Source organism: Bubalus kerabau, chromosome 4, assembly GCF_029407905.1.
Source record: "Bubalus kerabau isolate K-KA32 ecotype Philippines breed swamp buffalo chromosome 4, PCC_UOA_SB_1v2, whole genome shotgun sequence".
NCBI lineage: Eukaryota > Metazoa > Chordata > Mammalia > Artiodactyla > Bovidae > Bubalus > Bubalus kerabau.
The window spans coordinates 88,946,803-88,962,442 of NC_073627.1; the positions used below are offsets into that span (position 1 = coordinate 88,946,803).

The 15,640-nt window shown below is 48.6% G+C and overlaps 2 protein-coding genes across 5 annotated transcripts in view; both read right to left on the minus strand.

Annotated features, from left to right (window-relative positions):
* The window catches only part of FOCAD (focadhesin), a 305,178-nt gene that overhangs the window by 21,883 nt on the left and 267,655 nt on the right, over positions 1 to 15,640 (minus strand). For all 4 annotated transcript variants that reach the window (XM_055577935.1, XM_055577936.1, XM_055577933.1 and 1 more), the window contains one exon: positions 8,263 to 8,391. In XM_055577935.1, the coding sequence (XP_055433910.1) occupies positions 8,263 to 8,391 (129 nt within the window). The remainder of the gene's footprint in view (positions 1 to 8,262; positions 8,392 to 15,640) is intronic.
* On the minus strand, positions 1,502 to 7,561 carry LOC129649941 (cullin-7-like). Its single transcript, XM_055577937.1, is given in 7 exon segments — positions 1,502 to 2,602; positions 2,605 to 3,453; positions 3,485 to 3,776; positions 3,778 to 4,739; positions 4,742 to 6,037; positions 6,040 to 6,741; positions 6,744 to 7,561. Coding segments are annotated over 7 exon segments (5,013 nt in total). The 5' UTR covers positions 7,465 to 7,561; the 3' UTR covers positions 1,502 to 2,411.

Sequence of the window (15,640 nt, forward strand, 5' to 3'; positions counted from 1 at the left end):
CATATGGATGACCTCATGTTTTCTTGGTAACTTGTAAGTTTTGATTTTATCTCTGCTGAAAATAGCTATCTTGTAGTATAAATATCTACACAATGTTGAATAAAACACCTTTGCTCCATCAGAGCTCTGGTCCCCGTGTCTGTCTTTCTTTCTCTCTCTCTCTCTCCCCCTCTCTTTTTTAGGCTGATCCCCTGGAGTGCAGAGGCTCTCTGAGTTCACTTTCCTGCCTGGGCTTCTAAGACCCTCTCGAGAAGGCGCTCTGCACCTTCACCCCATTGAGAGGGCGCCTGAGGCCTTCGTGAACAGAGCAAGCCCCGTGAAGGGGCTTTATTGGCTTTCTGTGTAAACCAAGGAATATCAGCCTCTTTCTCTCCTTTACTTTCTTATCATCGACTCCGGACCACCAGGTTCCAGTCCATTAAAGGACCTCAACACTAACCAGGCCTTTTCTTCTTTCTACTAAAATACCAACATCTTCAACATAGCACATAAAAGTGGGGAGGGGCAGGGGAACATAGTTTTCAAATGAAATCTGTGGATATATAGTATGGTGACACCATATCTTACATAGGATTAGGTTCAAATGAAAGCATTCAAATGAAAAGCTGTGTTTAGTTAAAATCATCTTTGATTATCCTGTAAATTGCACATAAATTATAGTATACAAATCTTTTTGTATATCATATGTAAGTAAGCACCTACTGTAAATAATAGAGCACTCATGCAAATAAACATATATATAATCCATAACTTATAGCACTGTTAAAGTTGTTCTTGCTCCCTCTTTTTTGGAGTTGGGGGTGCAAATATTGATATATGAAGCTAAATTTCCATATGCTAATATGCTAGCTCCATCACAGAATTTGCTTTGGACAAACAGAGGTGTGCATTCCCTTCACCTCTCACCACAAAGTACCCAGGATAAACAGAATAATCTGTCTACATCTAACCTCTGGAATTTGTGAATATGTTCCCTTGCTTGGCAAAGGAACTTTGCAGATGTGATTAAGGTTAAAGACCTTGAGATGGGGAGATTATCCTGGATTATTCAAATAGACCCATTAATCACATGAATCCTTACAAATGGAAGACCTTTTCTGCCTTCAGAGAATTGGAAAGATGACAGCATGAGGATTCTTTAGCCCTCTGCTGCTTGCGTTGAAGACCAAGAAAGGGAGCCACAAGCCACGGAGTGGGCATCCTCTAGAAGCTGGGAAAGGGAGGGGAATGGATTCTTCCCATCTCAGTCTGTTTGGACTGCTATAACAAAACACTCCAGACTGGGTGGTCTGTAAACAACAGAGACTTATTTCTTACAGTCCTGGTGGCTGGAAGCCCAAGATCAGGGTGTCAGCATGGTTGGGTGTCTGGTGAGAGCCCTTTTCTGAGTTGCAGTCTGCTGGCTTCTTTCTGTGTCTTCACAGTGTGGACTGAGGAGTTTTGTGGACCTCTTTTATTTATTTATTTTTTTGGTTGGTTTTGGTTTTTATTAACAGCTTTGTTGAGATATAATTTGCATAGCATATACTTTACCCATTTAAAGTGTTAACAGTTCAGTGATTTTTAATATATTAACAGAATTGACCATCACCACAATTTTTAACATTTTCAACACCCCCAAAAGAAATGGCACACCTTGTAGCAGCTACTCCTCAGTTTTTCCCAATCCCCCCAACTACAGGCAACCACTAAACCACATTCTGTCTCTAGACTGGTTGGCTGGGGGACATGACTATAAACGGGATCATTATGTGCTCCTTGGTGTGCAAACTAGCTCTAGGACTATAAGGATCAGGGAAGCAAAAGTCGTAGCCTGGGAATGTTTGCCCTGCAGAGATGGAAAGTCCCGAGGGCAGGGAAGGCTACTGGTGTGCGGGAGTGCACAGGGGCAAGGAGGAGCGATAGGAGCTGCAGTTCCTTCTACCCCAGATCCTAGAGCTTCCAGGCGGAACATGTTAAGGTCCTGGGGGCCTGCAGTGGCCACAAGGCCTTTATCTCACCTTCCCTGTCAGCCTTAGCTCCGGAGGGCACAGTGTCCAATCAATTCCACAAACAAGGAAAATAGATTCCTGCTTGATGATCTGCTGAAGTTGCAAGCCATCCAGCTTGTGGCGAGATGGGCTTGACTCTCCAGCCTGCCAGGTGAAAGTTCGTCTGACCACATACCCTCCAAGAAGGCCCACCCCTGGAGTCCACTTAATTACCCCAGCCAAGAGGAGGGTGCTCAGTCCCACATAGCCTGCCATCCTTACCCAAAGGACCCTGGCATGGCATGATTCAGCCTCAGAGCTGAGGGCTCCTGTCTCCTTTCAGCCAGGAAAGTCCCCACCCTTGGCAGATCCCCGGCAGTTACCACACAGGCCAAGTAATCAAACTCCTGCGTTTTATTCTGTGGAAAGCCCCGGCCCTACCTAGCCCTGACCCTGTCTCCAGGGCTGCCGGAAGGTAGAGAAGCTCTGGGTGCTTGTGCAGGAGGCGTAGGGCACGGCCCGGGAACGGATCTGCAGGGTGTGGAAGGTGAGCGGTGGGTTGGGGCCCAAGGAGCCTGGGTTCAGGGACTCAGTGTGAGGCTCCTTGACAGTCATGGGAACTGCATAAGAAGCATCTGGGGCCAGTCGTCCTGGCGTCTCACCGTGCCCTTGCCCAGCAGGTGCAGGATGCAGGAGAGAACGTCAGCACTGCCGCAGGTGGACCCCCTGCCAAGGCTGCTGACCAGGCCCCTGGGAGGACACGGGCCCTTCTGCCAAGCCTCCAGCACCAGGCAGACAAGCTGGTTGACGTGCAGCCCCTCGTCCCCGTGGGCTTTGAGGATTCGGACGATGAGGCAGTTGAGAAGGTTCCGTCTCTTCTCCAAGTTCCGGCCCTCTTCGTCCTCAGCTTTCAGGTATGTCTGAGCTGGGATGAACCACATGTTGCCCCTCCAAGGCCTGGGTTCCTCGCTGCCATCTCGAATCTTGAGCAACCCTGCTGGGGAGTCCTTTGTCTCATCAAGGTCCAGGGGGCCCCTTGAGGAAGTCAGAGGCCCAACTGCCTGATTCAGCATGTCTGGAGGGAGCCCCGAGAGGGCCAGCAGACTCTCCACAGAGACCGCCTTCAGCTTGTTGAAATGCAGCAGCAGCCACATCTGCACGGTGGACACATGCAGCGTCTGGTCCCCAAACTGCAGCTCCGCCCGGCCCAGCCACGTCCACTGCAGTCGCCTTTGCGGGGCCCGCTCCAGGGCAGGGTAGCTCTGACGCTTGTTGTAGAAGTTAGAGTATTGGTTCAAGGTGCCCCTCAGGTAGGCAGGCAGGCAGGTTCTGGGGCTGAGTGTGTGGCAGATGGAGGCGGTGGGCCAGCAGCGTGGTGGCAGGACGAGCACAGACACTTCTGGCATCGCCCCTTCACAGTAGAGATCCTCGCTCTCGTCCTCCTCCTCCCCCGCCACGCCGGCTGCTGCTGCTGCTGCTGCTGCTGCCTCCATGGCCCCAGCTTCCAGCTCAGCTTCCTCCCCGGTCCCTCTCATGGCCCCTGCCACTGGCGTCACGGCTCACCTGTATCTTCTTCTCTGTGTCCTCCAGCTTCAGGAGTTCCTGATCAAGCCGCTGGAGCTGGTATACGTGGAGCTGGCGCTGCAGCTCCTCCGAGGTGCTCAGGCTCCGCAACATCTGCTGGGGGAGGCGGTTGGGGAAGCAGGGGCTGATCTGCTCCAGCATGGCCCCCTCCCGCCAGCTCGAGCCCACGCCCAGGAGACAGTCCTCCATGTAGTGCTGGTAGTAATGCTTGAAAGTGGTGGCTAATCTCCAGGCCAGAGAAGATGAGGACGGTTTCCAGGCATAGCTGCAGTTGGGCCAGCATCTCCATTCCCCATGCCCCACCAATCCGGCTGCCCTGGATCCGCTGGTCGATGTGTTGGGCAAACTGTTCGCTCACGTGGGCAGCTCTGAGGAAAGGCAGCTTCAGCAGGGCACCGGCACAGCCATTCTGCAGCGCCAGCAAAAAGGCTGCCCGTGGCCCAAACAGCTCAGAGCTCGCCTTCTGCAGATTACTGAAGTGTTCGCAGTAGTGGGGCACAAAGTCATCATCCTGCCAGCATGAGGTCAGAAAGCTGTGCACCTGCTCCTCCACCACCGCCCACCAGCAGTGCGTCAGGTTTCTCATGATGCTGCTGGGAAGCCCCCGGGTGGCCAGGGAGCTCCAGTCATGGCTTCTGTTTCTGCCCTTGGGCCGAGGTGTGGCCGCCACCCTGTGGGGCGCTTCACACGGCTCCACGTGCACCAGCAGGTGGGTGATGCGGCACACCCAGGAGGAGAACGCTGCTGCGTGGCTCTGAGGGTTGTGGGCAGCTTCCCGACACTCCAGGTATTGGTCCAACAGCCAGCCCAGGGGGCTGACGCCTTCTTCATCAGGGCAGGTGATGTTCTGCACCAGGGGGCTGACCAAGGCCTCCCAGTAGGTCTTGCCCAGTGCCTGGGTGGCCTCTTCATCAGGGAGGAAGCGACTACCAAAGTTCTGCTCGTGGTGTAGGGCCCCGTTGAGTCTGGAGCTCAGGTGCAGGAGTCCCCTGCGGTCCTCCGCGATGTCCTGGCTCCAAGCCTGCGCCCGAACCATGTAGAAGAGGCGTGTGTGGCAGCACAGCTGCTCCTGGAACACCAGCCAGAACATGGGCTTGGGGCCTAGGACCTCCAACCCCTGAATGCGCGTGTCAACGCCGCCCTGTTGGCAGCGCTTTATGAGGATCTGGATGACAGGCCAGACAGGCTCAGGTTCTCCAGGAGGACCACCTGGCTGGTGGAGGGTATCACGTTTACCGAGTTGAGTTCTGTGTTAAGGGAGGTGGTGCTGTCGTCCCCGAACACCACCACCCTGGCTGGCATGTAGCTCAAGTCCTCGCTAGCCACCAGCAGAGCCAGCTGCCTGATGAGGATGCCCTGCTGCATGTGCAGGGTGATATGGTGGGAGCTGGCACTGCCGTTGGACTCCCAGTAGGTCTTGGGGTTGCGGTCCGTCAGCTTGCTGGCCTGGTGTGGGTTGGACGACACCTCCACCTTCTCCCAGCACTTCTCCTCCTTCACCTCCATGCTAGAGCCCTGGCACAGGTATCTGAGGAGCACATCAAGGAAGGGGATGTTGATGGGGCGGTGGGTTCGTCTGTGGTCTTTGATCTGGCCCAGCACCATCTGGATACAGCCTCCCAGGATGTTGGTGGTGAGCTTCCGGTAGAGGTGGGCGTGCTTCTCGCACTTGAACACCATGTCCCGCAGCTCCTGAGCCAGCTCCAGCTTTCCCAGGTGCTTTTTCAGGGCCTTGGAGATGGCATCCCGGGCTCCCAGCTGATTGAGCACCACAGCACAGTCCCTGCTCACGGAGGCCAGGCGGTGCAGGAAGAGGATCAGCTCCTGGAGCACCTCTCGGTCAGTGTTTGGGGACTGCAGGCAGGCCATGCAGGCGTCCATAGCTTCATGCCAGGGGAGCAGCAGTGGTTCAGGGAAATCCACCAGCTGCATCAGGATTCTCAGAACAGCCAGGTGCAGGGGCTTGTTGGTGGCAGGAGTGTCGAGGCTCCGCATGAGCATGAGGAAGGGCTGGGGCTGCTGCTGCAGCTGCAGGAAGAGGGGCTTGGCCTCTGCCTGCCGGGTCCCCTCTGAGCGGAACGCTCCCTCCAGATCCAGGAAGATTTTCCCAGCCAGACCAAAACCCTTTGCCAGATGCTGCAGCAGCGTGTTGGAGCCCTGAGTCAGGGCTTCTTTTGCTTCCACTCTGGCCAAGTCAGCTGATTCCTGAGGCTGGGCCCGGGCTTCCAGTAGGGACGGGTGGCTGGCTGCCCTGCCATCGAATCGCTGTGGCAGAGCCAGCAGCAGGTCTTGGGCCAACTCCGTGGGCATGGCCAGTTCAGCCAGGATCTCGTCATCCAGAACCTCCCTGTCCAGGTTCTCCTGAAAGATCTGGAGAACCTCCTGATGGTTGGGGCCGTCCAGCTTCTTGATGAAGAAGAGGAGCTCCCACCACTTGGCCTGGGTCAGGTGTTCACTCTCCTCAGCGTCCTCGTCCACAGGCCACAGTAGGGCACAACATAGAGCTTGGTCATGGGCTTCCAGTGCCAGGACGGCAGGGCTGTACCCATGGCTGCACTGACCGCTGCCCCCTGGTACTCATGAGCAGCCTCAACCATGTTCTCAATGTCTTCCTCAAAGCCCAGAATCTCCAGCATGTGCCAGTGCACCCAATAGGTGCGGCCTGTTGACTCCCACAGCACCTGCACAGGGGGCATGCCATTGTTGCTCTGCTGGAACTTGCCCTCATTGCCCGAGCTGATCTCATAGTCATCCAGCATCCGCACTCACATGCCCGGCTGCAGCGCATCCCGCACGTACAAGGCATAGGTATTGCCACTTGCGAACTCAGAGTGAGGTCGAAACCTCCTTGACCTCCTGCAGGAAGGCAAGGCATGGGCAGGTGGGAGCCCTGGGCCCTCATCCACCAGCTGGGGCTGGAAGATGGAACCAGAGGGCTATCCCGAGGGCCCCTGTCTGCTCCAGGCCTGGTCCCAGCACATGGCCTGCACCAGCTCTGAGATCAGCGTGCCCATGGCCATGCTGAACTCCAGCTCCAGGCGACCCCTCTCCCCACTCAGCTCCTCAGGAGTGAAGTTCGGGGCTCCTGGTTCCGCAGCAGTGTCATTCAACTGATCCAGGAGGAAGGTGACATGCAAATAGCACTTCAGCAGGGAGAAGAGCAGCCTTCCTGGGACCTGTGGCAGTGAATGCCCTCAAAAGACATCGGGTGTTCAGAGAGCGTGGCCTGTGCAAACAGTGCCAGCAGAGCATAGCAGCTGTCAAAATCCAGGTGTTTCTCAATGGCCTCTTGCTGGCTTAGTGAGAAAAGGATCTAGGTCCGGGTCCTAGCATCATGGGAGGCCAGGGCTTGAATCATCCGGCCCGTGCTCCAGCGAATCTGATAATCGGGACTGCTAAGCATGTGCATGAGCAAGTCCAGGAACTTTGGGTCTTTGAAGACCCCGGTGAGGGGCTCAATGCTGGCGTAGGCACTGAGCACATGGACAGTGTGGTGGAGCAGAGGAGCGGGAGGAATGGTGCCCACACATTCCTCCAGCTGCCGAAGCGCCCTCTGAATCAGAGACTTCATGTCGGTTTCCATCTCCCCCAGCATGGATTTGTCCAGTGCTCCAGCCTCCCCTGCTGTCTCCTGGGAGGGACCGATGACCTGGCCGTCCTAGCCCAGCATCTTGTGGCAGTTGGCATAGATTTCATCATTGGACATCCATAGCAGGATGTGCTCAGCCTTGCAGTCCACGTGGTTGGAGCCCCCTTCCCCATCATCCCCACGCTGGAGGATGAGCCAGAGGATCTAGTACTCAGGATGCCCATCATGGCCCACTCGCTGGCGGATCAGCTCGTCCGGATAAGCGTGCAAGCCGGGCCCCAGGGGCACCCTGAATTCCCTGTAATAGAGTTCCCCCACCATCTTGGCACCTCAGAAGTCGATGGGGGTCCCAGCACGAGGCCTGTCCTTCACCAAGCTAGGAATGTGGCACAGACGATGGCGGCGGCGCTGGTGGAGATTTGGGCTCTGCCTGGGCCCCGAAGGGGTCGAGGTGGACTGTGGACCTCTTTTAGGAGGACACTAATTCCATTCATGAGGGTTACTCATGACCTAATTGCCCTTGAAGGACCCACTCCCTAATACCATCACACTGAGGGTTAGGATCTCAACATATGCATTTTCAGGGAACACAAACATTCAAGCCACATCACTCCCCTGGGCAACAAAGGAAGGAATGTTGTTCTGCTGATACCCTGATCTTAGTGAAGTGAGAACTATGTTGGACTTCTGACTTACAGAACTATAAGATAATAAATCTGTATAGTTTCAGGCCACTAAGTCTGTGGTAATTTGTTACGGCAGCAACAGAAAACTAATACAGCATCCCATAGGGCATTTCGTTGAAACCTGGAGTTCTGGAAGTGCAGCCTGATAACCATCAAATCAGGCTTTCTGTGCTCGATACTGCACACCCAGCAACATGCACATCTCAGTCAAGTACTGTTTTGATGAGTACATCTGGTATGTCTTCAAACGTCCTCCTCAGCTATTTAAAAAGTGACTCAATGAAGTAACCCAGCTGTCCCACCCAAGAAGGCAAACCTTACATTCCCAGAGGTCCATTCAGTCACTATCGATTGTAATCCCCAAAATCTCATTTTCTATTCAGGTTACAACCTAAAAGCAGAGTCTGAAGACCAAAAAACCCATGATATTTACCAAAGTTTAGTCTCATAAGTGGAGAGAGGAGAGCAGCCCAGTTCACAGGAGGATACTGGTGGTTTTCTCCAACAGTTGCTATGGGTTTCATCACAACTTTGAGAAGGGAAGGGGGCACAGATTCAGGGCCTGCAACAGAAAGGAAAAAAATAATAAAACACCTCAATAGCATCATGAAAGTGAAAGATGCCACTTGCCCTCCTTTCTACTCATTTCAATGGATTTGGTATCACAGCTTCAGCTGTGTTTAGCCTTTCAATTCTGTGCCCTTAAAGTCAATCCTACTTGCTACAAACTTTGCTCCCTCTATTCTCCTTTCTCTTATTTGTTTCCAGTCTTTCCTTCTTATCTGGATAGGAATGTTCCACATTGTTAGTTAACTCTCTTCCATGCTCTCGCATATCTTTTCATTGAATTTCCTAAAAAGAGTAACTTACTCTATGTTACTGCCTTATCACTCACTCATTCCTTAATTTACTTCCAGAAGAGGAGATAATTACTGCCACTCAGGTCTATCCCCTTCTCAGAATAAGGGTTACTTCAGTCCCTGTGGCTCTAAATGGTTACACTCTGTCCCATGCACTCCTTGCTGCTGCTTCTCCTCAGCTTGCACCGTGGCTGACGGCAGGTGAACATAACAAAATAGCTAATCCATACTTTAACCAGCTATCTAAGACACAGCACCATGACTTTAGTGATAAATTCTTTAAAAAAAAATTTTTTTTTCAGGTGGGAGGTAATTTGAAATTGAAAAAATCAGATGCTCTAGCAGTTTTGAGTGGAGCCATAAAGTAAAGCCAAGGTTAGAGTAGCCAGTGAGGATCATGAAGAAGTGAAGTTACAAGGAGGTCAGAAATGATGTATGAAAAACTAGGAGACCAAGAAGGAGAAGTAAAAGCAGCAGCAGGATCAATACAGGCAGCAGAAGGCAAATCAGCATTAGCAGAAAGAGACTCAGAAGTAACAAAAGGGCGGGGGGAAGCAGGGGTGGAATCAGAAGACAAAGCAGCAGCAGACACTGAAATAGGGGAAAGCCAAGATGGGGGCAGGGTGAGCAAGAGGAAAACAGCTACAGAAGGTAGTGTGGGAAAAGGAAAAGTACAAGAGAAAGGAGAAGCAGAGGCAGGAGAGCAGCAAAATCAGCAGACTCTGAAAAGTGGAAAGCAGAAGTGGGCACAGAGTCAGCAAAAAGAGAAACAGGTGCTGAAAGGAGAAACATGGGAAAGGAGAAGCAGAGGCATAAAACGCAGAAGAATCAGCAGACCATGAAAGTGGGAAAGCAGAAGAGGCGACAGAGTCAGCAAAAAGAGAAACAGCTGCCGAAAGGAGAAGCATGGGGAAGGAGAAGTGCAGGAGAAAGGAGAAGCAGAAGCAGAACAAGCATCAGATCAGTATATCATGGAAAGTGGGAAAGCGGAAGTGGGGATACAGCCACAGAAAAAGAAACAGCTGCCGAAAGGAGAAGCATGGGAAAAGGAGAAGCAGAGGCAGAAAACGCAGAAGAATCAGCAGACCATGAAAAGTGGGAAAGCAGAAGTGGGGACACAGTCAGCAAAAAGAGAAACAGTTGCCAAAAGGAGAAGCATAGGAAAAGGAGAAGCACCAGAGAAAGGAGAAGCAGAGGCAGAACAAGCATAGAATCAGTAGACCATGAAAAGTGGGAAAGCAGAAGTGGGGACACAGTCAGCAAAAAGAGAAACAGCTGCCAAAAGGAGAAGCATGGGAAAAGGAGAAGCACCAGAGAAAGGAGAAGCAGAGGCAGAACAAGCATACAATCAGTAGACCATGAAAAGTGGGAAAGCAGAAGTGGGGACACAGTCAGCAAAAAGAGAAACAGTTGCCAAAAGGAGAAGCATGGGAAAAGAAGAAACACCAGAGAAAGGAGAAGCAGAGGCAGAATAAGCAGCAGAATCAGAAGACCATGAAAAGCGGAAAAGCAGAAGTGGGGACAGAGTCGGCAAAAAGAGAAACAGTTGCCAAAAGGAGAAGCATGGGAAAAGGAGAAGCACCAGAGAAAGGAGAAGCAGAGGCAGAACAAGCATAGAATCAGTAGACCATGAAAACTAGAATAGCAGAAGTGGGAATAGAGCCACAGAAAGAGAAACAGCTGCTGCAAGGAGAAGCATGGGAAAAGGAAAAGCAGAGGCAGAATAAGCAGCAGAATCAGCAGACCATGAAAAGTGGGAAAGCAGAAGTGGGGACACAGTCAGCAAAAAGAGAAACAGTTGCCAAAAGGAGAAGCATGGGAAAAGGAGAAGCACCAGAGAAAGGAGAAGCAGAGGCAGAACAAGCATAGAATCAGTAGACCATGAAAAGTGGTAGAGTAGAAGTGGGGACACAGTCAGCAAAAAGAGAAATAGTTGCCAAAAGGAGAAGCATGGGAAAAGGAGAAGCACCAGAGAAAGGAGAAGCAGAGGCAGAACAAGCATAGAATCAGTAGACCATGAAAAGTGGGAAAGCAGAAGTGGGGACACAGTCAGCAAAAAGAGAAACAGTTGCCAAAAGGAGAAGCATGGGAAAAGGAGAAGCAGAGACAGAACAAGCAGCAGAATTAGCGGACCACAGAGTGGGAACACAGATGAGGGACAGAGTCAGGAAAAGAGAAACAGCTGCCGAAAGGAGAAGCATGGGAAAAGGAGAAGCTGAGGCAAAAGAAGACGCAGAGGCAGAACAAGCATCAGAATCAGCAGACCATGAAAAGTGGGAAAGCAGATGTAGTGATAGAGCCACAAAAAGAGAATGGCTGCTGAAAGGAGAAGCATGGCAAAAGGAGAAGCATAGGCAGAATAAGCAGTAGAATCAGCAGACCACAAAAAGTGGGAAAGCAGAAAAGGGGACAGAGTCAGCAAAAAGAGAAATAGCTGTCGAAAGGAGCAGCATGGGAGAAGGAGAAGCAGAGGCAAAAGAAGACACAGAGGCAGAACAAGCATCAGAATCAGCAGACCATGAAAAGTGGGAAAGCAGAAGAGGGGACAGAGTTAGCAGAAAGAGAAACAGCTGCCGAAAGGAGAAGCATGGGAAAAGGAGAAGTGCAGGAGAAAGGAGAAGCAGAGGCTGAACAAGCAGCAGAATCCATAGATCATGAAAAGTGGGAAAGAAGAGGTGGGGATAGAGCCACAGAAAGAGAAACAGCTGCCGAAAGGAGAAGCATGGGAAAAGGAGAAGCAGAGGCAAAAGGAGAAGCAGAGGCAGGATAAGCAGCAGAATCAGCATACCATGAAAAGCGGGAAAGCAGAAGAGGGGACAGAGTTAGCAGAAAGAGAAACAGCTGCCCAAAGGAGAGAAGCATGGGAAAATGAGAAGTGCAGGAGAAAGGAGAAGCAGAGGCTGAACAAGCAGCAGAATCAGCAGACTATGATAAGAGGGGAAACAGAAGAGGAGACAGAGTCAACAAAAAGAAAACCAGCTGCAAAAAGGAAAAGCATGGGAAAAGGAGAAGCTAAGGTAGAAAAAGCAGCAGAATCAGCAGACCCTGAAAAAGGGAGAAATAGATGTGGGGCAGAGTCAGCAAGGGAAAGCCAGCTACCAAAGGAGCCTAGAAAAACGGGTGGTGTATGCAGAATAAGCAAGAAACGTAGAACAATTAGTAGAAGTTGAAAAACAGGGAGAAGCAGAACCAGAAACAGAATCAACAAAAGGTCAAACAATTGAAGAAATGAGAAGCATAGGGAAAAAGAGAAACATATAAAAATGGACAGAGTTTGAATAGACATTTTCCCAAAGATGGTACACAAATAGCCAAAAGAGATATGAAAAGATGCTCAACATTACTAATCAACAAAAAATGCAAACCGAAACCACAATAAGATACCAGCTTATAAATATTAGAATGGCCACTATTTGGGGAAAAAAAATGAATGAAAAGAAAAAAATAACAAGTGTTGGCAAGAATGTGAGGAAACTAGAACCCTTATATGCTTTTGGTGGGATTATAAAACAGAAGAACCATGATGGGAAACAGTAAGATGACTTCTCAGGAAATTAAAAATAGACCTACCTTATAACCTAGCAATTCCACTTTCAAAATTGAAAGAGTTTCAAAGAGACATTTGTATGCTTATATTCGTACTATTGACAATAGCCAAGAGCAACCCAAATGTCCATTGATGGATAAGTGTATAAACAAAATGTGATATATACATAAAGTGGAATAGTATTCAACTTTAAAAAGAAAAGAAATGCTGTTATATGCTACAATGTGTCCTCAACTTTGAGGACACTATGCTGTGAGATAAACCAGTTGCAAATAAGACAAATGCTATATCAGTTCAGTTGCTCAGTCGTGTCCGACTCTTTGTGACCCCATCGACTGTAGCATGCCAGGCTTCCCTGTCCATCACCAACTCCTGGAGCTTGCTTAAACTCATGTCCAAGGAGTCGGTGATGCCATCCAACTATCTTATCCTCTGTCATCCCTTTCTCCTCCTGCCTTCAATCTTTCCCAGCGTCAGGGTCTTCTCCAATGAGTCAGTTCTCTGCATTAGGTGGCCAAAGTATTGGAGTTTCAGCATCAGCCTCAGTCCGTGCAATGAATATTCAGGACTGATTTCCTTTACGATTGACTGGTTTGATCTCCTTGCAGCCCAAGGGACTCTCAAGAGTCTTCTCCAAGAGAAAAACATGGAGTGAAAGTGAAAGTTGCATCCGACTCTTTGGAACCCCATGAACTGTATGGAATTCCTAGGCCAGAATACTGGAGTGGGTAGCCTTTCCCTTCTCCAGGGGATCTTCCCAATCTAGGGATCGAACCCAGGTCTCCCACATTACAGGCAGATTCTTTACCAACCGAGCTATCAGGGAAGCCCGTTCCTCTCCAACACAGTTCAAAAGCATCAATTCTTTGGCGCTCAGCTTTCTTTATGGTCCAACTCTCACATCCATACATGACTACTGGAAAACCATGACTTTGACTAGATGGACCTTGGTTGGCAAAGTAATGTCTCTGCTTTTTATATGGTGTCTAGGTTGATCATAGCTTTTCTTCCAAATGCTATGATTCCACTTAAATCCAGCAAGTAGAATAGTCAAATTAACAGATAGGGAAGGTAGAATGGTGGTTACCAGGATCAGGGAAGGAAGAAAGGGTAGTTCTTGTTTAATGGGTACCAAGTTTCAGTTTTGCAAGATAAAAACATTCCAGAGATTAGTTTCACAATGATGTGAATATAGTGTAATCCTATATAAATGCATTCTTAAAAATGGTTATGATGGTAAATTTTATGTTTTTTATACTTTAAAAAAGTTAGAAAAAAGGGGGGACTTTTGGTTTTCAGTTCTACATGTAAGAGCTTGGCAATTACCACTCTATTATAAATGTAAAAAGCTAAGCAGACTGAAGAATCAACAACTCTCTTGGATCCTTAAGAAAGGGAAGAGCACAGGGCAAGATGTTGTCTCCAAAACCAGAGAGACAAACAGATGAATACAGAGAGTCATGGCTTATCTGAGCAGAAACTCAGAGTGGAGAATGCTGCTTGAACAGTGCTGGAGCAGGAAGATCTGAACTACCTTTTGTGAAATGCTGGAGGCTCTATGTAGACAAGTCCTATGCCAACAAATTTGATAACCTAGATGAAAACTATCTACAGACTCAACACAATACCTATAAAATTTCAACAACTTTTTTTGCAGAAATGGAAAAGCTGATTGTCAAATTTACATGAGATTGCAAAGGGGGCCCAAATAGTCAAAACAATTTCAAAAAATTGGAAATAGAACTGCCTTATGATCCAGCAATCCCACTGCTGGGCATACACACTGAGGAAACCAGAAGGGAAAGAGACACGTGTACCCCAATGTTCATCGCAGCACTGTTTATAATAGCCAGGACATGGAAGCAACCTAGATGTCCATCAGCAGATGAATGGATAAGAAAGCTGTGGTACATATACACAATGCAGTATTACTCAGCCATTAAAAAGAATACATTTGAATCAGTTCTAATGAGGTGGATGAAACTGGAGCCTATTATACAGAGTGAAGTAAGCCAGAAAGAAAAACACCAATACAGTATACTAACGCATATATATGGAATTTAGAAAGATGGTAACAATAACCCTGTGTACGAGACAGCAAAACAGACACTGATGTATAGAACAGTCTTATGGACTCTGTGGGAGAGGGAGAGGGTGGGAAGATTTGGGAGAATGGCATTGAAACATGTAAAATATCATGTATGAAACGAGTTACCAGTCCAGGTTCGATGCATGATACTCGATGCTTGGGGCTGGTGCATTGGGACGACCCAGAGGGATGGTACAGGGAGGGAGGAGGGAGGAGGGTTCAGGATGGGGAACACATGTATACCTGTGGCGGATTCATTTTGATATTTGGCAAAACTAATACAATTTTGTAAAGTTTAAAAATAAAATAAAATTAAAAAAAAAAAGAAGAAAAACTTAAAGGACTCACACACATACCAATTTCAAAACTTACCACAGAGCTATAGTAATCAAAACAGTGTGGTACTGATAAATCTAAGGATAGACATGTATTAAAAATGGAACAGAATTGGGAGGCCAGAAATAAACCCAAACATTTATGGTTAACTGACTTTTGACAAGGGTGCTAAGACCACTCAATAGAAGAAAGAAGGTGTCTCTTCAACAAGCACTGCTGGGATGACTGGATATTCACATGCAAATATGAAGCTGGATCCCTACTAATACTAATACCATACAGAAAAACTAACTTAAAGTAGATCAGTGATAATACAAGAAACTATAAAACTCTTGGAAGAAAACATAAAGATAAGTCTATTGATCTGCTCATGGATTCTTAGGAATGACCAAAAACATGAGCAACAAAAGGAAAAAAATAAATTGGATTGGGGGTGATGAACATTGTTCTGCAATTTGATACTGGTAACAGCTGCATAATACTGTGAATGTACTAAACGCCACTGAACTGTAGACTTTAAAATGGTTACAAGGGTAAATTTTATGTTATATGTATTTCAGCCCCCACACACAAACACAAAAGAAGAGAAAGGGATGAAGCAGTCTTTGGGATGAAAGGCAGGATCCATGATATGATGCAGCCCTGGCAAGGTTGACAGAAAGAGCAAGATGAAGTCTTGATGCCTGATATCTTCCTGCCTCTGATACTCTGAGGGCTGAGAATAGTATCTGTCCTTGTATTTCTGAGAAACCTATGAATCCTTGCAGTAAATATTGAGTCACCTGAAGCGAGTCACTGTTTTCTATAATAAAAAGCACTGTAACATAATTTCTATCACTGCCTACGCTCTTTTACTCATAGATTCACAGACTACTTATGCATTGATGACTAGTAAACCCATCCTTCTAATCCAGGCCTTTCTCTGATGTTTTGGAACTTCAGCTATCTCAAGGATCAGCATGTTTTCTTAGTAGTCACC